Source organism: Medicago sativa, chromosome 7 (assembly GCF_051527215.1).
Source record: "Medicago sativa cultivar Bolivia chromosome 7, Bolivia_mono, whole genome shotgun sequence".
In the NCBI taxonomy this organism is placed as follows: Eukaryota; Viridiplantae; Streptophyta; class Magnoliopsida; order Fabales; family Fabaceae; genus Medicago; species Medicago sativa.
In genome coordinates this window covers 77,867,543-77,890,082 of record NC_140755.1, presented here as the reverse complement: position 1 = coordinate 77,890,082, position 22,540 = coordinate 77,867,543, and the positions used below count along the sequence as shown (strand labels likewise).

Here is a 22,540-nt window from a genome sequence, read left to right as displayed (position 1 = left end):
GTTTTGAATTAGATGACATAAATTTAATTAATGTTTCTTTTATGTTGTGGTTGATTGATTTCTCCAAAGATATTTTCAACAACAAAATATATTCTCAAACCAAACCACACAATTCTATCAAAAAATGACTCAAATACATATGAACCAAATATAGTTTTCTATTGTATAAAATTGGGTTCATTTTGTTTTCAATATTTCTATCAAGTTGATTTGGTTTTGAACATCGATAATAAATTTTAAATAGTAAGCTTATATAAAAAATGATGAATTCAATGTATTGAAAATTGAACTATTTAACTTTTTTTACAAATATTTTTTCAATTAAATTTTTTTAAAGAGTATCTTTAGAACACTCGTTAGCAAAACTGAGTTGAGTATTTGAAAAAGAAAATACAAGTACGTATTTGAAGAGGAAAATACACGTACGAGTGGAAAAAGACAGTATAAAGGGTGAAGGCTCCAATAGAATTAGAACACGTTTAATATGAGGCCAACTAAGCTTTAATAAATTCGACAAAAAGAAATACTAAAATCACATATTCGGATCCACACACTCGATTCCACCAAGAGGCAAAAACAACAACAACAAAAAAACTCTCAAACCCTAGTTTCTCTCTCTCTCTCTCTCTCTCTCTCTCGATCCGGTTCATTCCACCCAGGTTCTTTCTTTCTCTCTGTCTCCTTCAATTTCTTAACCATTCTTACCTTTTCTATTTTTTTATTTCCCTAAATTATCTTCAAATTGAAATTCCCCAATTTTTCTCATTTTTCTTTGTGTCTTTTTCTGAATATTTTGTAAATCCATGATTTCTTTCGCTTTGATTCATTTTCTATGTGCACGATCTAACGTATTTCATTATGTTCAAACAATTTTTTTTTTGATTTACTTAATTTTTGTTTAGGGATTGCTTGTAAACAGTAATATTTTCTTATCAATCCATGAAGAGTTAATTTTGTTAGAAATTTTTAATTTTAATTTCAGGTGTGTGGTTTTTAGTTTGAGGAAGATTTTTTTATAGGTTTTGTTGATTTACCTAATTTGCTTTTGTAGGAAAAGTTTAGGTAGGTGGATATTAATTTGTGATAAAAATTTAGATTTTTTAACCTGATTAGAATGGAGCTGATGTGAAAACTTTTAGTTTTAGAATTTTTATTTTTTATTTTCGGTATTTTCGGCATTCTTACCATCATTAGGATAGATGTTTAGAATTTGTTGGTTAAACCAAGGTTTTAAATTGTGGTTGCGATGGCTGCAGTTACACTATGATCCTTGATATTATATTGCAGATATATGTTGTTGAGGTCGAAGCAATGCATTTGCAAAGGCCTCCGAACATGTTATAGTATTGTGGCTGCCATTGTTGTTGTGGACCGCAATTTACAACTATGGGCGAAACATGCCATAGTGTGTCACAGCTCAAATTCGGAAAGATAACTAAACTTGTAAAGATGACTAAATGTCTATCGTAGTCATGGCTTAATCGGGTTATAAGAAACTAAATGTTTAATTATGGAAGTAAATAAAGTTTAAAGCGGTCAACAACGCTAGTTAATTTATATTTTGGCAAAATAAGGCTAGTTATTTAATATTGTCGATATTATGTATATTTCATATTGCCTTCCTATATTCGTTTAACAGTATATGGAAAGTACTAGTCGGGCATACATATTATTAAACTAAGGAACAAATAATTAAATATATGTAGAGTTATTTTTTCTTCAGTCGATTTTCATTAGATAAAAATTGCTTCTCTTTTGACGGATAATTGAATATGTTCTTTATTTAGCGATTTTGTATTTACTTGCTAGTCTTTCTTGTTGCAGCAAAACATCTAAATGAGTCGTCCACAGGATCCACCCAGATCATTTTTCCCATTTGGAAATCCTTTCCGGATGATAGCACCTAAAGGCACTAAGTTATCTCCACAACTGCTGTCAGTATTATCTGCTTTTGAGGCAAATTTGGAAGAGAGGCTGAAAAACCTCACTCCCAAAAGCAAGGATGAAGTTGTTAGCTTGTCTTGGATGACTTCGGCTATGCAGGCACTTTGTGAAAGTCACAATGACATTAAAACCCTGATGACAGACCTTGAGCTTCCCGTGACTGACTGGGATGAGAAATGGATAGATGTGTACTTGGACATCAGTGTGAAGTTGCTAGACATATGCATTGCATTTAGCTCTGAGTTATCACGTCTGAAGCAGGGCCATCTTTTACTTCAATGCACGTTGCACAATTTAGGCTCCTTCTCATCAGATCAGCTTTTCCGGGCATGTTCTTCACTTGATGGTTGGAGGCAGCATATTGGTTCTAAAAACCTGAGAATTGAAAATTGTGGCCAGCATTTTGGATAATCTGGCTGGGTCATCTGATCTTCCAAAGGTTAAAAAGTCAGCAAAAGGGAAGGTTTTGATGCAAGCTATCTATGGAGTGAAGGCGCTGACAGTTTTTGTGTGCGGTGTGTTTGCTACTGCTTTTTCAGGCTCTACAAAGAACTTGATGGATATGGATGTGGCTGATGTGTACTCTTGGGCTCCAACTTTTAAAGGTCTACAGAATCTTGTAAATGAGGAAATTAGGGTTAGATTTTCAAGTGGGAGATTCACTGTATTGAACGAGTTGGAAGCTGTTGATTTGTCTGCGAGGGAATTATACCCTATTATCCAAGGTGTTGTAGATACCATTGAAACAGAATCACATGCGAAGACTGTTGAGAAGCTAGGCAGAGCAACAGAGAATTTCTCTCAAGGACTAGATCTTCTTACAAAGGAGGTGGATGGCTTTTTCCAAGTGGTCTTGTCTGGTCGTGATGCCTTGCTGTCTAATCTGAGGTCAGGTGCAACTGTCAATGACCACATCTTAGGGGGTAACAAAGATGCACAAGCTGTCAATTGAATATGTTGCAGCCTGCCTCTGGTATATGCCGACGGATCTAGGTATTGGGCTTTATCTTTTATTATCGCTAATGTTTTTCAAACATGTTTCGCTTATGATATTGAAGTTATCTTTAGTAATAAGTTTTATAATTGTATTATCAAGCTGAAATGTATACTTGTGATATTCTGTGTAACAATGAACAGTGAAATAATGTATAAAAAAGTTATTTGTGGTCAAAGAGGTTGGTTAATCTGTCACTCTGAAATCTTTTTTTTTTTTTTTTGAACAAGTGTCACTTTGAAATCTTGAGAGTTGAGATCTCTTCGAGTTTTGGAGGGAGTGTTCTCTCATGGAAATTTTAATGTGGTACTGGTATATTTCAGTCCTGTAGAAGTGGGGAGGGGACAGGTAAAGTTCAGTTGTTGGTTTTTGATTATGAGCTTGTTTGGATATGGAAGGTTTTGCCTTCCAACTTGATTAACGGTTCATAGCAGTAAAATTAATAGTTATTTTCTGTTTATTATTACACGGTCTATACTGTGACTTATGGACTGATGTTGTACAACTCACATAACAGCTGCTAACTCCTCTGTATCCCAAGTGTTACACCTGATCTCCGGATACCTCAGCTTGCAGAATCATTCAATGGCTCCTTGTAAGTGTCAATTTGCCAAAGATAATCAGGGTTTGCCATGCATTCCTTGCAAGCTGAGATCTGTGAAAACTGAGTTGCTGTTGAGATCTGAAAAAATTGAGGTTTTTTGCTGCAGTACACAACTTCATATAGAAGAAAATTGCTATAACAAGTCCGAGCTGTGGTGAGAGAGCTTTTGCATCAGACAGATGTCAGAAACCAAGCTTTATGAGGAAAATGATCTGAGGAAGTCAAGTGATTTTATACAAAACTTCTCAGCTAATAAGCAATTTCTGTAATGAAAAGCTAAAATAAAACTAAGGATGGGGAGTTTCCATTATAAATGGACTTTGTTTTCATCCTGCTCACACCTTATTTATTTGGGAAATGGTTCTTGGTTGATCCTCTTTAAAAGTTTTAGTTGTGCATATTTATATATATTGAGATCAATGCAGATGTCAATATTTTTTAGTTATTGTTAGAAATGAAAATAGTGAATTAAAACTAGGCACTTGAATTAGCTTCTTTGCTCCTCCAAATTCAGACTGCCCACAAACATGAAACCAGCAGTTGGGTGATGTGGATCTGAAAGATCTGCGTGCATTCTTTCAAATCCATATTTGCATTATTTCTAAGGATTTCAATACATTAATAATTCGTATTGCGTGCTTTCAAGTGCAAAAGCAACTATGAAAAAGACTACAAAAAGTAAAATAGTGACCATTGAGCAGAAGGAAAATGAGTTTATATTGATTGATGTTTAATATCATTCATTCACCAAACCTATATAGATAAGAGCAACTTTTTTTTTTTTTTGACAAAAGATGAGAGCAATTTTTTTTTTTTGGTAAGCATTCATTTTTAACAATCTTTTTTGGTATGGTACAATTTTCTGTCATATACGATTTTGTTGGACAATATTTTTTTTTGTATTTTAAACAAATGTTGTTTAGTGAGAATAATTTTAATTTTTGCCATGTCCTTTGTGCCAAGTGTGCCATGTCCCAAATACAGTTTTATAATCAAGGCTTAATTAATTCTTTGGTCCCTTAACTTATTTTTGGATTTCAATTTGGTCCCCTAATTTTAAACTGTCTCGAATTGGTCCCTTAAATCTTACACCGTTTACTATTATGATCCTCTCCGTTAGTTTTTTTGTAAAAACTGTTAACCTTTACCACGTGTCAGTTTTGATTGGTGATCAAAGGTTGGATTTGAAAGGCACACATGGCATACCGTGGACTCACATCATATGATAACTCCCTCCTCATCTTCTTCTTCACACCAGAATTCATGTGGCAATAATCTCCACCTTCTTCCCTCTTCATCTTTCGATTTGGTTTCAACAACATCAAGGGAATCCAATTTCAACAACAACAACAACAATTTGGTTTCTACTTCCTTAAAAAAAACAATTTGGTTACCAAAACTCTCTTCCTTTGAATCATCACCAACAACAAATTCCTCTCAACAACAAATTCGTAATTTTTTTTTTGAAGAAATAAGATTCGTAATATTTGAATTCTGGGTTTGCTTGTTATTAGTTTTGAAATACTGAGTTTTGATTATATAAGATTCTGATCAAAGATTCTGGGATCGAAGAACAAGAATGAGAAGAAAATATTTGAGAAGAAGATGAAGATGGAGTTTTGTGGCCTGTGCGGTTTATGTCGTTTTTTTTCTCAAGAACACGCCGCAATTCCAGGAATCAAACACAAAGTCAGAAGCTCATTTCCTTTCTCAAACACAAAACACGTTTCAGGCTTTTAATTCCATTAAAATTGTTTCCTTTTTCTGAAAATGTCTGGCTATAAGAACGAAGAGAAAACAGAATCATAGGGACGAAAAAACAACCCAAGAAACCAATTCTTAGAGATCCAAACCTGCACAAACAGAGAAACACAACAATCTCACAAACTCAAGTTTTTTTCTCCAGTCATGACACCATCGTCTTTTTTTTCTTCATAAAACCAGTACATCATCAACAACCATCACAAAATACCCAGCAATCACCATTCAAAAACCAAACATCACATACATCCATAAAAGTGGATTCCAACAACAAATTGGAGAAGATTGAGTGTTATCCGCCGTGAGGTATGCATCACCACCGCAATCAACGAAGTCATAACAGAATAGCAACAACAACGATTTTCACCAGAAAATCTCAAACCCAAATTCAATATACACAGCAAAAATACGAAAATCTCTGAACAACGACAATGATTTTAATTGATGTACAGAAATTCGAGATTTCCGACTGGGATGGGTGTGAAATTGGATTTGGGAATGGGGAAGAAGAATTAGGGATTGAGAAATTGGGAATGGGGAAGAAGAAACACGGTTCTGAAGAAAGAAGAAGAGAGGGATGAAAGAAGAAATAAGTCAGGGGCAGTATGGTCTTTTCTTAAATATTTGATTTTTAATTTAAATAAGTTTTTTAAAATGTTAAAAATAGGAGTTATCATATGTTGGGAGTCCACGGTATGTCATGTGTGCTTTTCAAATCCAACCATTGATCACCAATCAAAACTGACATGTGGCAAAGGTTAACAGTTTTTTGACAAAAACTAACAGAAGGGACCACTATAGTAAACGGAGGTATAATTAAGGGACCAATTTGATACAGTTTAAAGTTAGGGGACCAAATTTAAATCCAAAAATAAGTTAAGGGACCAAAGGCTTAATTAAGTCTATAATCAAACACTATACAACTGAAATTGTCTTGTCATGTCATTCATTTTTTAGCAGATCAAACACTATCCTTGATATAAAATTTTCGGCCTATTGGTTTTACCTTCATTCACTAGTTTTGTTATTAATAGGGGAATTTTTTTAATAAATCATGTGAATCTATTACTATTGTAAAATATAACTAGTTTTAAAAGATCTTTAAGTTTGGTGTTTTTAAAAGTCTTCAGTTTTAATTTCACTTTTTCTTATAGGTTTCTTCCATCCGAGGTAATCCTATTTGAGGTGTATCAAATATTAAATGTGGGTATCTCTCTTAGTTGAATTTTAAACTTTAATGTGTCACATTGCGAGAGTTTAGCTCTTTCTGTTGGACACAAGCTATCATCACTTAAATTTTGCTTTAAGCTTAATAAATATGTTTGACATGTCTTAATAGACCAAATTATCTGATCTTGTCAACCTTAAGATCTCTGGATAGTGGTGTTGAATGACCTTCACGTGTTGGACCTTCGTCAACAACCTTCTTCAATGGAGGGGACTGGTACATGCAAGGACACTTCAACGCTCAAATCAATAAGAGTCGTGGATCTGTGAAGTATTTTGGAGTAAAATATATGCGTACGTGGATGGATACAATAAGTTAGTATTTATAGAGAAAGTTTTGAGTTTTGGTCCTTAAACCTTTACCTAGATAGTTGTGCTCAAGGAACAACAAGAAGCAGATTATTAGGATTAATCACTAGATTCAGATTGGACGGTCCGTACCACTGCACGAGATCATTATTTCAGTGCGTACCAAAGAGCATCCATATCATGGTCTTTGTGTACCTGCTAATCAGGATACCCATATCCAATCAATGATTGAACCTTGACCCATACCAAAACACTACCCAATTAAGTAGATTAGATGTGAATTTGATCAATATATGGGGAAAGGTTTTAGTTTCTACACCTTTTTGACTTTTATATCAAGATGGAAAGTTCAAGAAGATAAATATCCTAATATTTCCCCCTAAAGAAAAGATATCCAAACATTTTATTAGTAACAACATATAAGAATTCATATAAAAAGAAGTTACGAGCCTATATGAGAGTTTTTTTTTTTTGGAAAAGGAGCTAACAAAAAGAAAAGAAAAATAAAAAGTTAAAAACTAGTCTCGGTGATGCATCTCTTGCCGGGCATCAGCCTGCAACAGCGGAAGCAAACCCTCCGGTGGCTCCAAAAACTCACGCCAAACATCAGAACTTGCAACTCCTAGTTTAGCAATGAAATCCGCGGACGGATTTGTCTCCCTAACAGAATGCTTTAACTGGACGCTCCAACTCCTTTGCAATAAATCCTGCACATTTCTAATAATTGCCGCATAATGATGTCAGGGATTCACCATGGTTGAAACTAACTGAACAACCAGAGTTGAGTCAAAGTAGCAAATCACATCCCTATATCCTCTTTCCCAAGCCGCTTTCAAGCCATAATACAGAGCTAACAACTCTACATGTATGACTGTGGAAATACCAACATTTCCAGCAAACCCATATAGCCAACTACCATCATACCTACAAAGAACGCCACCAAAACCAAATATTCCAGGATTTCCAAAACTGCTTCCATCAACATTCAAGACAACAACCATACTCTCCTCTGAATGCCAAGTCACATAACGACCTCCTATATCCGTGGATAATGCCGGAGAGAAAACAGAACGAAGAAGGGCTGCCAAATTGTAAATTTTTACCTTCAAGGAGAAAATAGAAATTATCTCATTCTCCATACAAAGTGAGTTTCGAGCGCACCAAATCCACCAAAGAGCAGTAGAGAATAAATGATTATTTGCGCTAAACGCACCTTGTCTGAACCAAGTGACCAGAGAATTCCCCAAATAGAAGTTAATATTGTCAAATCCAAGAGCAAGCCAAAGATGCTTAACAAACGGACAATCTCGAAAACAGTGCATGATACTTTCACTACTATTGAGGCACCTCAAACAGTTATTAGTGTCTAGCATACCTCTGTTATGCAGCACGACCTCGTAGGAGCAGCATCATGACAAACCATCCAATATAGAAATTTAATCTTTTCAGGAGCAGCTAAACGCCAAATCCACTTCCAAGATCCGACCTCATCCTAGCTTGAGTTCCCCTTCATGAGCCAATTATATCCAGCTTTCACCGAATAAATACCATCCAAATTACCCTTCCATGTAAATCCATCCTGAATCCGACCATTCAAACACACTGGGGTGCCACATATAGTCTCAACTACAGGAGAAGGAAGTTGGGTATATAAACGACCCAACAACCAAGTATCATCTTGAATCACATCCGCTATTGTCAAGTGGACATTGTAACACCCCGTTCTCCCAACAACGTAATATTAATTATTATAATCAGAGTAATCACACAACGGAGTGTCACACTAGTTTTCAAAAATTCATAAATAGAAAATATCTATTTATTTAAGGCCAACATAAAGAATCTTAATAAATTTCAGCGGAATAATTCTTTAAAAATATAATTTCAACCAAAATTCAACATCAATGAAAATCTTGGCACAAAGGCCCCAACATAATTCAACTTTATTTTCAACAACGATAAACTCTAATAGCAAGTCTTTTCCAAAATATGTGATACATAAAAGAAATGAGAAGACATTCGCAACGATTTCCCCATTCTAGTATGTATCAGAGCCCTAGACACTTGAGCCGACCAAACCTACAAGTCATCAGTACCTGCACATTACCCACGGTCGAGGCAACATATACGCAGAAGGGGTGAGAAACTTATCCAATAATAATAATATATAATTCATCAAATTAATGAAAACAACAAAGCATATCACAACAGGCATCATTAATAATGTATTTAAATAAACACATAAGCAACGACATAATTATTTTCAGCAACAAGGTACAGCAACAACAACAACAACGTTATCCACAACGACACCGACAACTCGACAATGCGACAACGACAACAACTCGACAATGCTACAACGACAACAACTCGACAATGCTACAACGACAACAACAACTAATGCATCATGCAGGTGGTACCAATCTACGCGCGTTGAATGCTAAGTATTCCAGGGCATAAGCCCCCAACGATTTGGATGGTTAAAGCATCCCAGGGCATAAGCCCCCAACAGGTGAATGATAACATTCCAGGGCATAAGCCCCCAACAATTTGAATGATAAACATTCCAGGGCATAAGCCCCCAACAGAACATGAGTATGCATATGGACTCGACTTGTGTATATCAACATACAACTTCAACAACGACTACAACAACAACATATGTGCCTACAACAATTATGACACACTCCCCAACTTTGACATTAGACGTTACAACAACGTCAACAACGGGAATCAACAACATAGCATATATTTATAAATCAATTACATTTATCTCAAAGTCTAAAACATCCCCCAAAAGCAATTAAGTTTTGATCAATAGAACATAAGTCAAATATCCATAAAACACCTCAACTAAATCCCTAACACTTATGTTTATTGATTTGGGGCCTTACTATACATCTTAGGACCCCTTTAGAGGCATAGAAATAGGTCAAAAATAGTCTAAGTCAATACTTCATCGTGGCACGTTAAGGTACCATCGTGGCACGTTTGGACAGCCTAAAAATGGTTTCGTTCCTGGAAAAATCGTGGCACGTTGGGATGCCATCGTGGCACGTTCATAATTCGACAGACAACATCAGATTTTCTACCTCTCACGTTTTCGTGCGTAAAACCTAAACCGTTAATCCGTTTTCGATGCCGTTTTCGCTCATGCGCTCCTGACACTAAGCTCTATCATATTCTACAGGAAAATTCAAGTTTAAACCACTCAAAAAAAATCGTTTTCCCAACCTCACATAATCACTTGTCTGTAGAACATTCAGACACCGACGTTTCAATCAAAATCCCAATTTTCAATCCCTGATTACCCAAAATACGTTTCAACAGTAGTTTTCAGGCTCAATTAGGCAATATAGCAATCAAATAACATAGAAACATGCCCAAAACACCACAATCATCAAAAATCAGAATTATATACCATGATTATTGAAAGGAATCCCACCCTTACCTTAGTTTAGATGAATCAAAAGCTTACAGAATTGTTCCTCCTCTTCTCTTTGCCTCTTCTAGGTTTTCTCTTCTTCTCCCAAAACTTATGTTTTTCTTTTGTACGTGAAAAATGTTTCTGACTCCTCTCTATTCTATTTCCCAATAAACATAACCTCTCCTTTATTTTTCTTAACTCCCTTAAACTCACATAATTACTAATTAACTTCCATTAACCAAAATATTAATATTTTACTCCTATTTTTATTTTTCCTAATGTTTCCACAAATAATAAAGCCATACTCATTTAAATAATATACAACTCCCTAAATCATATAATAAAATAGCATCACACCATATATCACATAAAATCACCAAAAACACATATTTCACTTAAAATCATATATTTAACAGATAAAGTCATATAAAAATATTCACACATCTATTAAAAATAATAGAATAAAAATGGGGCGTTACAGACATCATGAATATCAACATATAAAACCTGTTCACACAGCTTCCCAAATTTTGTCCATGGTGCAAACCAAAAGGAAGAAGACCCATCTCCCAGTTTATATTCGAACCCATTTTGAAGCGCTGCCTTTGCTTTCATAATAGATTGCCACACAGTGGAACCATGGGTTATGGGCATATCAAGAAAGAACTTATCACCAACATACTTGTGTCGAAGCAGAGAGACCCGCAACTTATTTGAGTTACAATGAATGTCCCAAACCAGCTTTCCCATCATAGCCGTATTTGATTCACGGGCCCTTCGAATACCCAAACCACCAAGTTTCCGCGGCCTAGTGATCTTATCCCATCCCATAAGATGAACACCCTTATCCTTGTTCCCCTTCCACAAAAAACTACGTGCATACTTATCTATGTTCTCACAAATAGAAGATGGTAACCAAGCAATCTGCATGTAATAGCTGGGAATTGAGGTCAACACCGACTGAGCTAGTGCCAATCTACCCGCTTTGTTAAGTAGCTTTTTTTCCAGAAAGCTAATCTCCTTTGAATTTTATCAGTCAAAAACTCATAGTCACTCTTAGTTAACCGCCCATGAATCATAGGGAAGCCAATATACTTTTCCAACGAAAAGGTTTGCCGAATTCCAGTTGTTGCAACCATCGATTCAATCTTACTTCTTCTGGTGGTAGCTGAAAAGAAGGCTCGAGATTTAGTAATATTAACTTTCAACCCCGAGATTTGCAAAATATGTTAAAATCCCTTCCACCATAATAGCTTGAGATCTCGTAGCCTTATTAAACAAAAGAACATCATCTGCAAAAAATAAGTGGGATAGAGTCGGCCCATTGCGGGATATGCTCACCGGCTTCCAATTATTCAACTCCACTGCCTTCAAAATATCACGGGACAAAAACTCCATACAAATCACAAAAAGATAAGGGGAGAGAACATCCCCTTGACGCAGGCCACGAGTAGGAGTAAAAGCAGGTAACCGTGTGCCGTTCCAAATGAGTGAGAGGCTTGAAGCAGTCACACAGTGCATAATTAAATCAATAGTAATAGCTGGAAAACCAAATTTTTGGAGACGTTTACTATTATTTAGCGACCTATTGTTGATTTTTTTTTTTAAAATATTACATGTTGTATCATTCTATTGTTTATATTTATTGAAAATTATACATAAATGTAAGATAAACAAAAGTTGCACCGCCGCTAAACTTTTTTAGATGATAAAACTTATCATTTAAAACACAACATTTATAGAAAAAAAATGACCCGAGGGACGACTTATACCCTATATTTCCACTCGTTTTCACTTTTCAAATTAATTATGGTCAATTTTGTGACCACAAAGGGGAAAAAAAAAAAGAAACTAACACGATAAAGAAGCAAACAAAGACTTGACTACGTAAACAAACATGGAATTTGGCTTCAGTTTACTTTGATCGTGTAGGGCAATGTAATATCTACGAAGCTTACATGTAGAAAAATGTTTTTGATATTTTATATACTAATATAAATGGATGTTTGAAATTATGATGAAATTACATTGACACCAAATCCAGTCAATGCTTGGACCGTGTTCGATACCAAATATCTCTGTCCATATGATCGAGCTCTTACTAATAACCGAGTGAGTATAATTAGGATGAACTGATTACATTTGTGTTATGCTAAATGATCGAGTCAATGTCTCGTGAACTCACCTTAGTTGGTATGGACAACACATAATATATGCAAGGTTCGGGGTTTAAACCTCGACCATAAAAAAAAAAAATATTGAGTTAATGACTAATTTATTAAGATGCTTGACCAACCAATTGAATATGTGAACTTGTTTGCCTTAGGACCCAATGACATGGGATCATCGAAGAAGTTGTTGGAAAAATTAGCCATAATATAACTCTAAATAAATAGAAGATTGTGCCTCATGAAATACATACAACTTTCATCATTTTATGTTAGACTCATTCTAAAAGCGCAAAAACACTAGAGCCTCAAATAAAGGGGAAAAATGATTTTATGTTGCATTTTTAATATTACAACTATACTTTAAACAAATTTGCTGACAAGAATGTCTAATACAAGTAGTCTTGTAAAAGTGCATGAATTGCCCCAAATTGAGACATCTCATAAGCATTAGTACTTAATATGTACTCCCATTTTGGAGTAAAGAAGATGAGTATCTAATGAGAAGAGTGTCTAAGATAGGCACCTCTCTCTCTCTCCCACTCTCTGCCGTCTGTCTCCTTTGAAAATATAAAATTATTGATAAATAGTTATTGATAGATGATTATCATGTCTCGTTTAAGATATTTGTGTGAAGAGTTGAGTTGAAGAGATCAAATACTCACTAAATATTATTACTATTAAAATATTATAAATGAGTAACAAGATTCATTTAAATACTCAAAACATAAATTTCTCCATCATAAATGCTCTTGGTATTTCTTTTTTTCACTATGCGAGACTCGTGTTTTCAAAGGAGAACAATACAAATTTAACTTAAAAAACAATCTTTTGACTTTGAATACCAAGCACAACATGATTAGAGAAAACATAATAAATAAATAATTGGAAATCCAAATAGGGTCCAAAAAGTGTCACATCTTCTCACGGGTTCACACGAGGTTTCCCAGTTCAAAAAAGCTTAATCCAATTTCAATGTTCAGATAAACATGCTTACGCAATTAAACACACCTTAATCCTCTCTGGTCAAAAGTCATAATACACATTTTCTCTCTCCTTCACCGCGTGTACAAAACCAAATACCTGAACCCAAGCGAAATGTCAAAGACTTTAACTACAACTTAAAACACGTACGACTAGTACCTTCTAAATTCAGTGCACCCCACTTCACAAATTTGCCTCTTTTCTATAAAAATTCTTGCTTTCTTTGTTGGGTCTCTTCCCATTGTCTGGTTTAATTTGGATACTTGATTTCTACTACAAAAGGCAGACATGTCTCTTGCTTCATCTGATCACAACAATATTAAGGGAGTTCTTACTCATGGTGGACGCTATGTTCAGTATAATATCTACGGTAACCTCTTTGAAGTGTCTAACAAGTATGTCCCTCCTATTCGTCCTATTGGAAGAGGAGCTTATGGTATTGTCTGGTAAGGAAATACTACATATTTATGGGCTTCATTTATTTTTTTTCTTGCTTGATTGATTTGATTTTGTGTTGTGTGTGGGGGGTAAACTATGAAGCACAGACCCTCCTCGTATTAGACATTAGACATGTCCAGTGATGGATACACATGACACATCTATGAATTACGGATACTCCTCAAATTAGACGTGTTTCGGTGTCAGACACGTGTCGTGTCCCGAGACAATAGTTATACCGAATTATGTGATTTTATTCAATTCATAGTTGAGCGGTGTCGGTAGTGTGTGGTGTCTGTGTTCGTATCCATGTTTCATAGACACACGTCGATGTCCGACACTGATACGACTTTGACATATATGATCACACTGAATTACGTCATTTTCTCAAATTATTATTGATATCGACTGTGTCAGTGTCGTGTCCGCGTCCGCCCTTCATAGGGGATGAAGTGTTGCCCTTTTTTAGTTATTTAGGCCATGTTTGGATAAACAACTTATTTAAAGTGTCTAACAAGTATGTCCCTCCTATTCGTCCTGTTGGAAGAGGAGCTTATGGTATTTTCTCGTAAGGAAAAATAAATTATGGGGTTGATTTGTTGTTGTTGTTTGTGGGAGTAAAGGGTTTCCCTTTCTTAGCTATTTAGGCATGTTTGGATAAACAACTTAATTAAGTGGTTATGTATAAGTTATTTCTGTAACAAAACAAAATAAAGTCAAAATGTTTATATAAGCCATAAGTTGCGGCTCTGAGCATGTTTAGAGTGTGCAATTGCAGCAAAAGCTCCATATTTTCAGGGGCACCAAGTTGTTGGGAACTTTGGCTTCTTAAGACTCAAATATATCTAAATATAAGTGTGTGCGCAAGGGCGCGTGCATATCTGACTTAAAAAAAATAGGTTTAGACTCAAATATTTCTAAATATGGGTGTGTGCGAGCGCACATGTCCAACATATAAAAAAAATAGGGCAGCAAGTTTATACTTTCCACAGGACACTCAAAATCTTAGGGACAAACACTGTAAGCTATAAGTTGTTTTCTAAGCTATCTTGGAGAGCTTATCAAAATAAGTTGAAAATAGCTTATAGACATGTCATAAGCCGTTTTCATAATCTCTCACAAATGCTTAGGTTAGTAGACAATTGCAAGTCAATCCAAATGCGCCGTGATTGCTTGAATCTTCTTGTGGGTTTGGAAGGCTTGGTTTTGAGAGGAAGGAAGTGATTTCTGATTGCAGTCAAAAGCCTTTTTTTGATTTTGGATTTGAATGTAAGCGGAGGGGTTCATAAATCATAGTTGGTTGTGTATTTCTTGAAGTATGTTTTTGATGGGATTTCTAAGCTGAATGTGAGCTATTACGATGGGTTAATTGTGATTCTTGAGTTTAAACATTTATTCTTTTTGATCATCGGATGAGTTTTCTTGGAATGATCATCGGATGAGTTTTCTTGGAATATATTAATTGAAAGATAATCTAGTAGATTTAGACTTGTGGTATTTATTCAGTTTTATCTAAAAAAAATCCAAATCTGAACTTGTTGATCGTAAGTGATTGTTTTAGAGAAAACAAAGAGATTGATGCTATCGTTTAAGCTGAATTTAGAATACGATAGGATCATTATTTCAGGTGATTGACAATTTTACACTGTAAAGAACACAATCCTAAGGTTTTTCAAACTTGTTAAATTGAAGATAAGATGTATCTTGTCGACGGCTTCTTAAAATTTGGTGTGTTCAACAATAACTTGTTTTTTCACATTCATGTGGATTTAGACTCTGCTATCTATAATGTGAAAGGCAACATAATAATTATTATTATTTTTCCATTTTCCTTCAGTGCTGCAGTAAATGCGGAGACACGGGAAGAAGTTGCCATTAAGAAGGTTGGCAATGCATTTGACAACAGAATTGATGCGAAAAGGACCTTACGAGAAATTAAACTTCAGCGGCACATGGATCATGAAAATGTAATTTGATAAACCATTTACTTCGAGGCATTCTTACTTAAATTTTGTTTGAATAATTTCTTTATGCTTTAATGGATCAACAGATACTGATTTTTCTAGAACAAAACAGATACTTGCCATTTGTCAGCCAATTTCTAGATATAACTTCGCAATTCTCCCTGATTCATGAAAAATTTGTGATTGTATTTCAATTCTATAATCTTTATTAGAATTCAATTTCAAACAAGGCTGTTTACTTACCGGTTACCTCTCCAATGCAGGTAATAGCCCTCAAGGACATTATACGACCACCACAGACGGAGAATTTCAATGATGTGTACATTGTTTATGAGTTAATGGATACTGATCTGCATCAAATAATTCGTTCCAATCAACCATTGACTGATGATCATTGTCGGGTTAGCACTGCACCTATTTTTTTTTATAGCATATGGCTTTTAATGTCTTCCTAAATGGAAGATCTTTAGATTATGCCACTGGTAATCTATTCTCCTGTGTTTGATTAGCTTAATCCAAATGGAAATGATAGCTTTTGACTGAAAAGTTTGTGTTGAATTGTTTTCTTACTCAATAACTTTTACTTTTCTTTTGAATCACAATAGTACTCAACAAGCAAAGATTTGTATAGCAATAGATATTTAATTTGTGAACATACTATCATTCAGCAACTGATACGATAAGTTTTTCCAGTATTTTCTGTATCAGTTGTTACGAGGACTGAAATATGTACACTCAGCAAACGTTCTTCACCGTGATCTAAAGCCTAGCAACTTGCTACTGAATTCCAATTGTGATCTTAAGATTGGAGACTTTGGTCTAGCTAGAACTACGTCTGAAACCGATTTCATGACTGAGTATGTGGTTACTCGATGGTACCGAGCTCCAGAATTGCTTCTAAATTGTTCAGAATATACTGCAGCCATTGATATATGGTCTGTTGGTTGCATCCTTGGTGAAATCATGACAAGACAACCCCTATTTCCTGGGAAAGATTATGTTCATCAGCTCAAATTGATCACAGAGGTAATAATAGGCCATGCATTTTGCGTTAAATATTGCAAATTATGTCATATTCTTTGATCCTTTTCAGACTTGAGCCTTCTTGAAATTTGATTTTAGTTTGACAAATTTTCTTTGATTAAAAAAGCTCATAGGTTCGCCTGATGACGCCAGCCTTGGATTTATACGAAGTGATAATGCTCGTAGATATGTAAAACAGCTTCCTCAATATCCAAGGCAGCAATTTGCTGCTAGGTTTCCCAACATGTCTCCTGGTGCTGTTGATTTGTTAGAGAGGATGCTTGTTTTTGATCCAAACAGGCGCATTACAGGTAAACTCACATGTTTGATCTTTTATTTTATTTTTCTTTATAATATTATTCCCTTCTAAATTTCTATTATTTTCTTACCATTGCTATATAGTTGACGAGGCTCTGCGTCACCAATACTTGGCACCTCTCCATGATATTAACGAGGAACCTGTTTGCTCCAAACCTTTCAATTTTGATTTTGAGAAACCGTCTTTCACTGAAGCAGATATCAAGGAGCTCATCTGGAGAGAATCTGTGAAGTTCAATCCTGATCCACCTATCTATTGAGATTTTGCATTTACCGTTCTATGTATATAGTGAAATACTTGATACCTTATCGAGAACTTCTTTTTGACAAATTATACTGAGATTGAATAAGACTGTTGTGAGGTTTCCTTTTATTTAATTCTTATGTCACCACTTGTGTTTATTTGGCTTACTTAGAATGAATCTGTATAAGATTACTAATACAATTACTTGTAAAAAGTTTATCAAAATAGCTTTGACTCTTACATCATTCATCAAACCATTAAGTTCCATAAACTAGTAGAGAAAAAAGAAAAAGAAAAAAAACTGTTTGATACAGATCATTCCTTAACAGTAACTACATTACATATTTCATGCTGTAACTACACTTCTTAAGCTCCAAGTTATCAATAGGTAAACTCTCTGCTGGGAAATCACATGCCCCGATTTTCTCAGGCCCTTGATCAGGCAACAGATCACAAGGCGGAGGCGTCACACCGCTAGTCATCCCTTCAATATCAGTGCATGTCCATGACCTTTTCTTGGCCTTAACAGCCATCCCTAGTGTCACATTTGCAATACAAATTCCCTTGAAAGGGTCATTAGAGATTCCTTGAAACCTAGCTGCTATGGTAACATTCTCAGCCACAACATCTCTATAGTTGATATTTGCAATCTCAGGCAAAGCATTAGGGTCAAAGTGAGTATCAGCATGTGAATTATAATCACCTGTCATCTTAAATGCCCATTTCATAGTATGCATGGTAAATCTTTTTACATATATGTCCTTCACATACCCTCCTCTACCAACAGCTGTTTTGATTCTGACACCCGATTCTGTTCGAATGGCTGTGATGTCTTCGGCTCTGACGTCTTGTATCCCTCCTGACATCTCACTTCCTAAGGCAATGGTTGCACTGAATGGTGAAATGCATGTTAGTCTTCTGATTACTAGTTGTTTTGTAGGCCTGCCAAATTTGATGCCATACTCATCCCATCCACTCTTCACAGCAACACAGTCATCCCCAGAAACTATGTAGCAGTCTTCAATTTTTGTATTTGTGCAAGAATCTAACATCAACATAAAGGAAAATTACAAAATATTTATCAATCCAATCCATAGTTTTTTGGTTGCATTGTATCAAATGTTTGATAATGCTATTACTAACTTTTCTGTTAGATTATGTTTGGATAATCAACTTAATTAAACGTTTATGCATTAAGCGTTAATCATACATTTTTATTGGGAGTAGCATAATTTGAAAATCTTCAAATACTGACCTGGGTTGATACCATCAGTGTTAGGAGATGAGATAGGAGCAATGATTGTGATACCTTGTATAATAATGTTGCTGTATGGTGTTGAAAATTTTGTTATCACAGTCTTTAAAAGTAAAAGAGGGACTAACAGATGAAATGTGAATATACGCATTAGTAGTGGTACCTGCTGTAAACAGGATGAACATTCCATGATGGGGAATTAAGGAGAGTTAGATTTGAGACTTGGATGCTGTCTGAGAACATAAGTTCAATCAAGTATGGACGAGTGTACTTCAATTTTTTTCTGTGAAATTGTTGCCACCAAAATGCACCTTGACCATCTATGGTGCCATTTTCCCCTGTTAACAAAAGGGTCACAGTTGATATTAAAATTTAGGAAAATGTTAACTTGTGCCCTTAGGGCATAAGTTAAGGAACCAAAAGTAGAAGTTTTTTCTTAGAAATTGTGCATTCAATGTCTTGAAAGTTTCAAAAGTTATATTTTCAACATAAAATTTATTACTTAATTCTATTTTAAGTTCCTTAACTTGTGCCCTAAGGGCACAAGTTAACATGACCCTAAAATTTATCTATAATGGCAAATTGTATTTTGGACCACCTATGAAGGTGGTACACTGTGGATAACTTCTTGTACATTGTCCAAAACACTAACAGTGATTGACACCGTTTTCTAGAAGAAGTAGAACCTTGCGGTTTTTTTAATCTTACGATTAAGACAGTGACTTGACTGATGTCGGTTTGACAAAAACAAGAAAAAATGAATGAGTTAAGTTTATTGATGTCGGTTTGACTTGATTGTCAATGTAAATTTTAGCCTTAAACTAATTGTTCAAAATCATTTTTATGTTAACGTACTAAAATACAAATATTTTTACATCAAAATCTTTTTAACCATAACTAATTTGCTCAAAATCAATTTTTATCACCGCCACGTCGAATAGGCTATGTTTTTTTTTGGATGCATAGTATTTGAACTTGTGATTTTCTTACAAATCACTCAACTATTGCTTTGAATAATTTTTTTATATGTTTTTCCCCATACCTGTGACAATAACATCCGTGAGGTTTGTTCCAAATATGAAGCTTCTGAATCTTCCTGCTGGTGCATCTCTTCCTCTACCGTATGATGGTAATGGTTCAAGCGCAGGCCACTCAGTGATATCCTACATTATTTTATTAATACAAACAATATAGTAAAAAACAAAGTAAATAAAGTTAGTAGTAGCACACAAGAAAGTGCCAAAAATGTTTCACACTCAGAATAGTTCTTCTAGTCTAGATAGCAAAAGACAAATTTAACGGACCACACATTATGGCCTGATTGGTGTGTGAATGTAGGAATAAAACAAAAGTGTGTCACGATAAAGTTGTTTTTGTGAATCAAAGGTTTAGGTGTTTAATTAAATATTGCTTTCATCAATTAACAATGAAGAATATTGCTCTAATAGAAAGTGAGGAAACTTGTGACATATATTCTTTACATTTCATTTATTTATTGAATCTGTAGCTTCCCTCACGTGATTCCCTCTATAACCATCTATTTTCTTGATATTCTTAAATTGGTATTGAGTCTATGATTCCGTGAATTCATTAATCACTTGAATTCAACCAATTGATTCACCGTAAAGTTAAGTTTACGTGAGGCAAAATCACGTATGTTATACTTGACTATTAAACCAAACATATACACACTATAATTTAGTTGGAAGAAAATTAAAAACGGTCTTTGAATTTTTCTTTTTTATTTTGCAAAATTTATTTAACAAATTATAGAATAACTGATTTTGCAATGAACTTAATGAATCTATAAGTATAATCTGAATCTTTCATCAGATTTTATTTACCTTTAGCTGAATTTCGGATTACCATAGTAAATTTTCATGAGGAACCGGAGAGTTTTAACAAAAAAAAAAAAAAAAAAGATTTTGGCGAAAAAAAATGTGTTTCATAGAATCCTAAAATGTTTGATAAAAAATTGTGGGGTAGCTGCATCTTGAAAAGGGCTTTAACATAACAAGTTATGGTGAATTTGAATCAAACTTCAATTTTCTCTCAGAAACCACATAATAAACACTTGCTAAGTGTCAAAATCTAGAAGTGATGACTAATACCTTTAAAGTCCATATACTGACACGTCGACGTCACTAATAATTTGAAAAAAAACACATAATTCAATGTAATCATATGCGTCGGTGTGGGACAACGACTCATGTGCGACACCAGGACACACCAAATTCGAGTACTTCATAGTTAATTAGTCACCAAAATGGAGTAAAAATTAATGAGATACCTGAGAAGCAAGGAGAACAGCATCTTTATCCAAATAGAGAGTAAAGTGACTAGTAAGACTAAAACTACCAGTGAGCCATTTTCCTGCTGGAACATACAGCTGAGAGCCACCTTGAGAACCATACTGACTTAGGTGACTAATTGCAGACTCAAAAGCCTTTGTATTAGATGTATTTCCATCTCCAACACCACCAAAATCTGTCAATGAAGCACTATGTGCTCTACAATTTATACCATTGTACTCAAATGAAGTTGTCACAATTTTTGCTTTTCTACTCTCAGCTCTTTCTGGATACACCAGTGTCACCACAAAGAGAGCAAAAATTATTTTTAGAACCTGTAAAATCAACATAGCCATGAAAATAAATAGTTAGAAAAATGTAGCAGAATTTGTCTAAGCATATGAACTATATATAAGAATAAAATATGAGAATGATAGGTGATGAGGATAAAGGGTTTCCCTCACTTGTACCCTTATGTGAGTTTTCCACAAGAGCTTCATTCTAAGAAAAATAAGTTTGGAATTTGATTTTGGTATATTTGGAGAGTGAAGCTATGTATGATAAGTATTTATAGATGAAGTATAGTTAAGGCTAATAGGCCCATTGGTTCCTAAAAGTTGAAAAGGATAAACTTCACGAGCATTTTGTCATTAAGGCACATTAGGGTAATAGTAACATTTACTATATTTGTTTGTCTCATATTATTTTTTATTTTAAAATATTAATAAAAAAATTATTTACCTTTTTTCACCTTACAACTCCATAACTACTTTATTGGTAAGAGTATTTAGTCAATAAATTTTATTGTCATAGAAATTAGTGCACTCAATAATTTATTTAAGAAATGTGCATTACCTCAAACTACATTTTTTATATGAGATGCAGAGATAACATATACTATCCTTGTATGAACTTAGAGATTGCTATTTTAATGTCTAAGGATGAAATACTAATTATCTTCAAGACAAGAGGCATGGCATAACATACCAAAAAATATATAAAAAATGATAGTTTAGTTTAGTGGAAGTCATTTTGTTTCAACTTGGAGTTGTGTTTGACATCATTTGTTCCCCCAATATTTATGAGTGGATGCTCATTTTCTTTATGGAAGGTTTTGAGGTTGGAAAAAATAACAAACATTCCTAGTCTCAAATCCTACACAGCCATCAAATTTGTGGTCCTATAAACTGTTTATACAGAGAAAAATATAACTATTTTTTGAAAGACGAAGATAGATATAATAAAAATTAGGCATGTTGATTTTGAATATTCATTTTTGGGTGCAGTTAAACAGTTGACTCATACTCCACAAAAACGCGAATTAAAATAGTGGAAATAATTTTTTGAGGTATTTTGTAATGGGACCCATGGCCCCAAAGGTTTCACATTTTGGAAGTTCTGAGTGTGCAGTATTAGGTCTCGTGAGTGCTCCTAACCCAGTCCCACTGCCCTTTTGCCGACCCACTTCCTCACGGGTGGAGAAATCCTTTTGTGCTCTCATTCTAAATTCACTCTCCTCAATGTATTTATTTATTGGTTTTATTAGCATATGTGATTACTTGTTATTTTTTAGGCTTATTAGATTGTTT

General features: G+C 34.6%; 3 protein-coding genes and 1 pseudogene across 8 annotated transcripts; 3 read left to right on the top strand and 1 right to left on the bottom strand.

The window, feature by feature from the left end:
* The first annotated feature begins 534 nt into the window (after positions 1 to 534).
* LOC146908775 (protein BPS1, chloroplastic pseudogene) lies at positions 535 to 3,774 on the top strand (annotated as a pseudogene). Of its 4 annotated transcripts, none has more exons than XR_015017592.1 (3): positions 535 to 659; positions 1,825 to 2,937; positions 3,649 to 3,774. The product of XR_015017592.1 is annotated as a protein BPS1, chloroplastic pseudogene, transcript variant X3 (transcript). The 4 variants fall into 4 exon arrangements; XR_015017591.1 differs by lacking the exon at positions 3,649 to 3,774 and adding an exon at positions 3,456 to 3,621; XR_015017593.1 differs by lacking the exon at positions 3,649 to 3,774 and adding an exon at positions 3,169 to 3,401.
* On the top strand, positions 1,837 to 2,355 carry LOC146908776 (protein BPS1, chloroplastic-like). The gene has a single exon (XM_085729303.1). It carries the CDS (start codon positions 1,837 to 1,839, stop codon positions 2,353 to 2,355), a length of 519 nt encoding a protein of 172 aa, XP_085585429.1.
* A 9,760-nt stretch (positions 3,775 to 13,534) lies between the features above and the next one.
* Positions 13,535 to 17,539, top strand: MPK4 (MAP kinase 4). Its single transcript, XM_085722894.1, has 6 exons — positions 13,535 to 13,864; positions 15,694 to 15,823; positions 16,084 to 16,221; positions 16,514 to 16,846; positions 16,971 to 17,154; positions 17,246 to 17,539. Exons 1-6 carry the CDS (start codon positions 13,707 to 13,709, stop codon positions 17,419 to 17,421), a joined length of 1,119 nt encoding a protein of 372 aa, XP_085579020.1. The 5' UTR covers positions 13,535 to 13,706; the 3' UTR covers positions 17,422 to 17,539.
* A 71-nt stretch (positions 17,540 to 17,610) lies between these two features.
* Positions 17,611 to 21,491, bottom strand: LOC146908773 (putative polygalacturonase). 2 transcript variants are annotated; one of them, XM_085722892.1, is made up of 6 exons: positions 21,422 to 21,491; positions 20,951 to 21,286; positions 19,703 to 19,823; positions 18,824 to 18,998; positions 18,661 to 18,731; positions 17,611 to 18,450 (listed from the first exon to the last, which is right to left on the bottom strand). In XM_085722892.1, exons 1-6 carry the CDS (start codon positions 21,449 to 21,451, stop codon positions 17,738 to 17,740), a joined length of 1,446 nt encoding a protein of 481 aa, XP_085579018.1. In that variant the 5' UTR covers positions 21,452 to 21,491; the 3' UTR covers positions 17,611 to 17,737. The 2 variants fall into 2 exon arrangements, with proteins under 2 accessions (XP_085579018.1, XP_085579019.1); XM_085722893.1 differs by having other exon boundaries at positions 21,416 to 21,487.
* Between the last annotated feature and the right edge of the window lie 1,049 nt (positions 21,492 to 22,540).

What these genes read in the sequence shown, in the direction of transcription:
- LOC146908776 (XM_085729303.1), top strand. Translation starts at nt 1,837, where the DNA reads ATGAGTCGTCCACAGGATCCACCCAGATCATTTTTCCCATTTGGAAAT.
- MPK4 (XM_085722894.1), top strand. Translation starts at nt 13,707, where the DNA reads ATGTCTCTTGCTTCATCTGATCACAACAATATTAAGGGAGTTCTTACT. An exon ending in AGCTCAAATTGATCACAGAG is followed by an intron (nt 16,847 to 16,970) that starts GTAATAATAGGC and finishes TGATTAAAAAAG; the next exon opens with CTCATAGGTTCGCCTGATGA. An exon ending in TCCAAACAGGCGCATTACAG is followed by an intron (nt 17,155 to 17,245) that starts GTAAACTCACAT and finishes ATTGCTATATAG; the next exon opens with TTGACGAGGCTCTGCGTCAC.
- LOC146908773 (XM_085722893.1), bottom strand. Translation starts at nt 21,451, where the DNA reads ATGAAGCTCTTGTGGAAAACTCACATAAGGGTACAA. An exon ending in GTTCATCCTGTTTACAGCAG is followed by an intron (nt 18,732 to 18,823) that starts GTACCACTACTA and finishes AACACCATACAG; the next exon opens with CAACATTATTATACAAGGTA. An exon ending in CACTGATGGTATCAACCCAG is followed by an intron (nt 18,451 to 18,660) that starts GTCAGTATTTGA and finishes TGTTGATGTTAG; the next exon opens with ATTCTTGCACAAATACAAAA.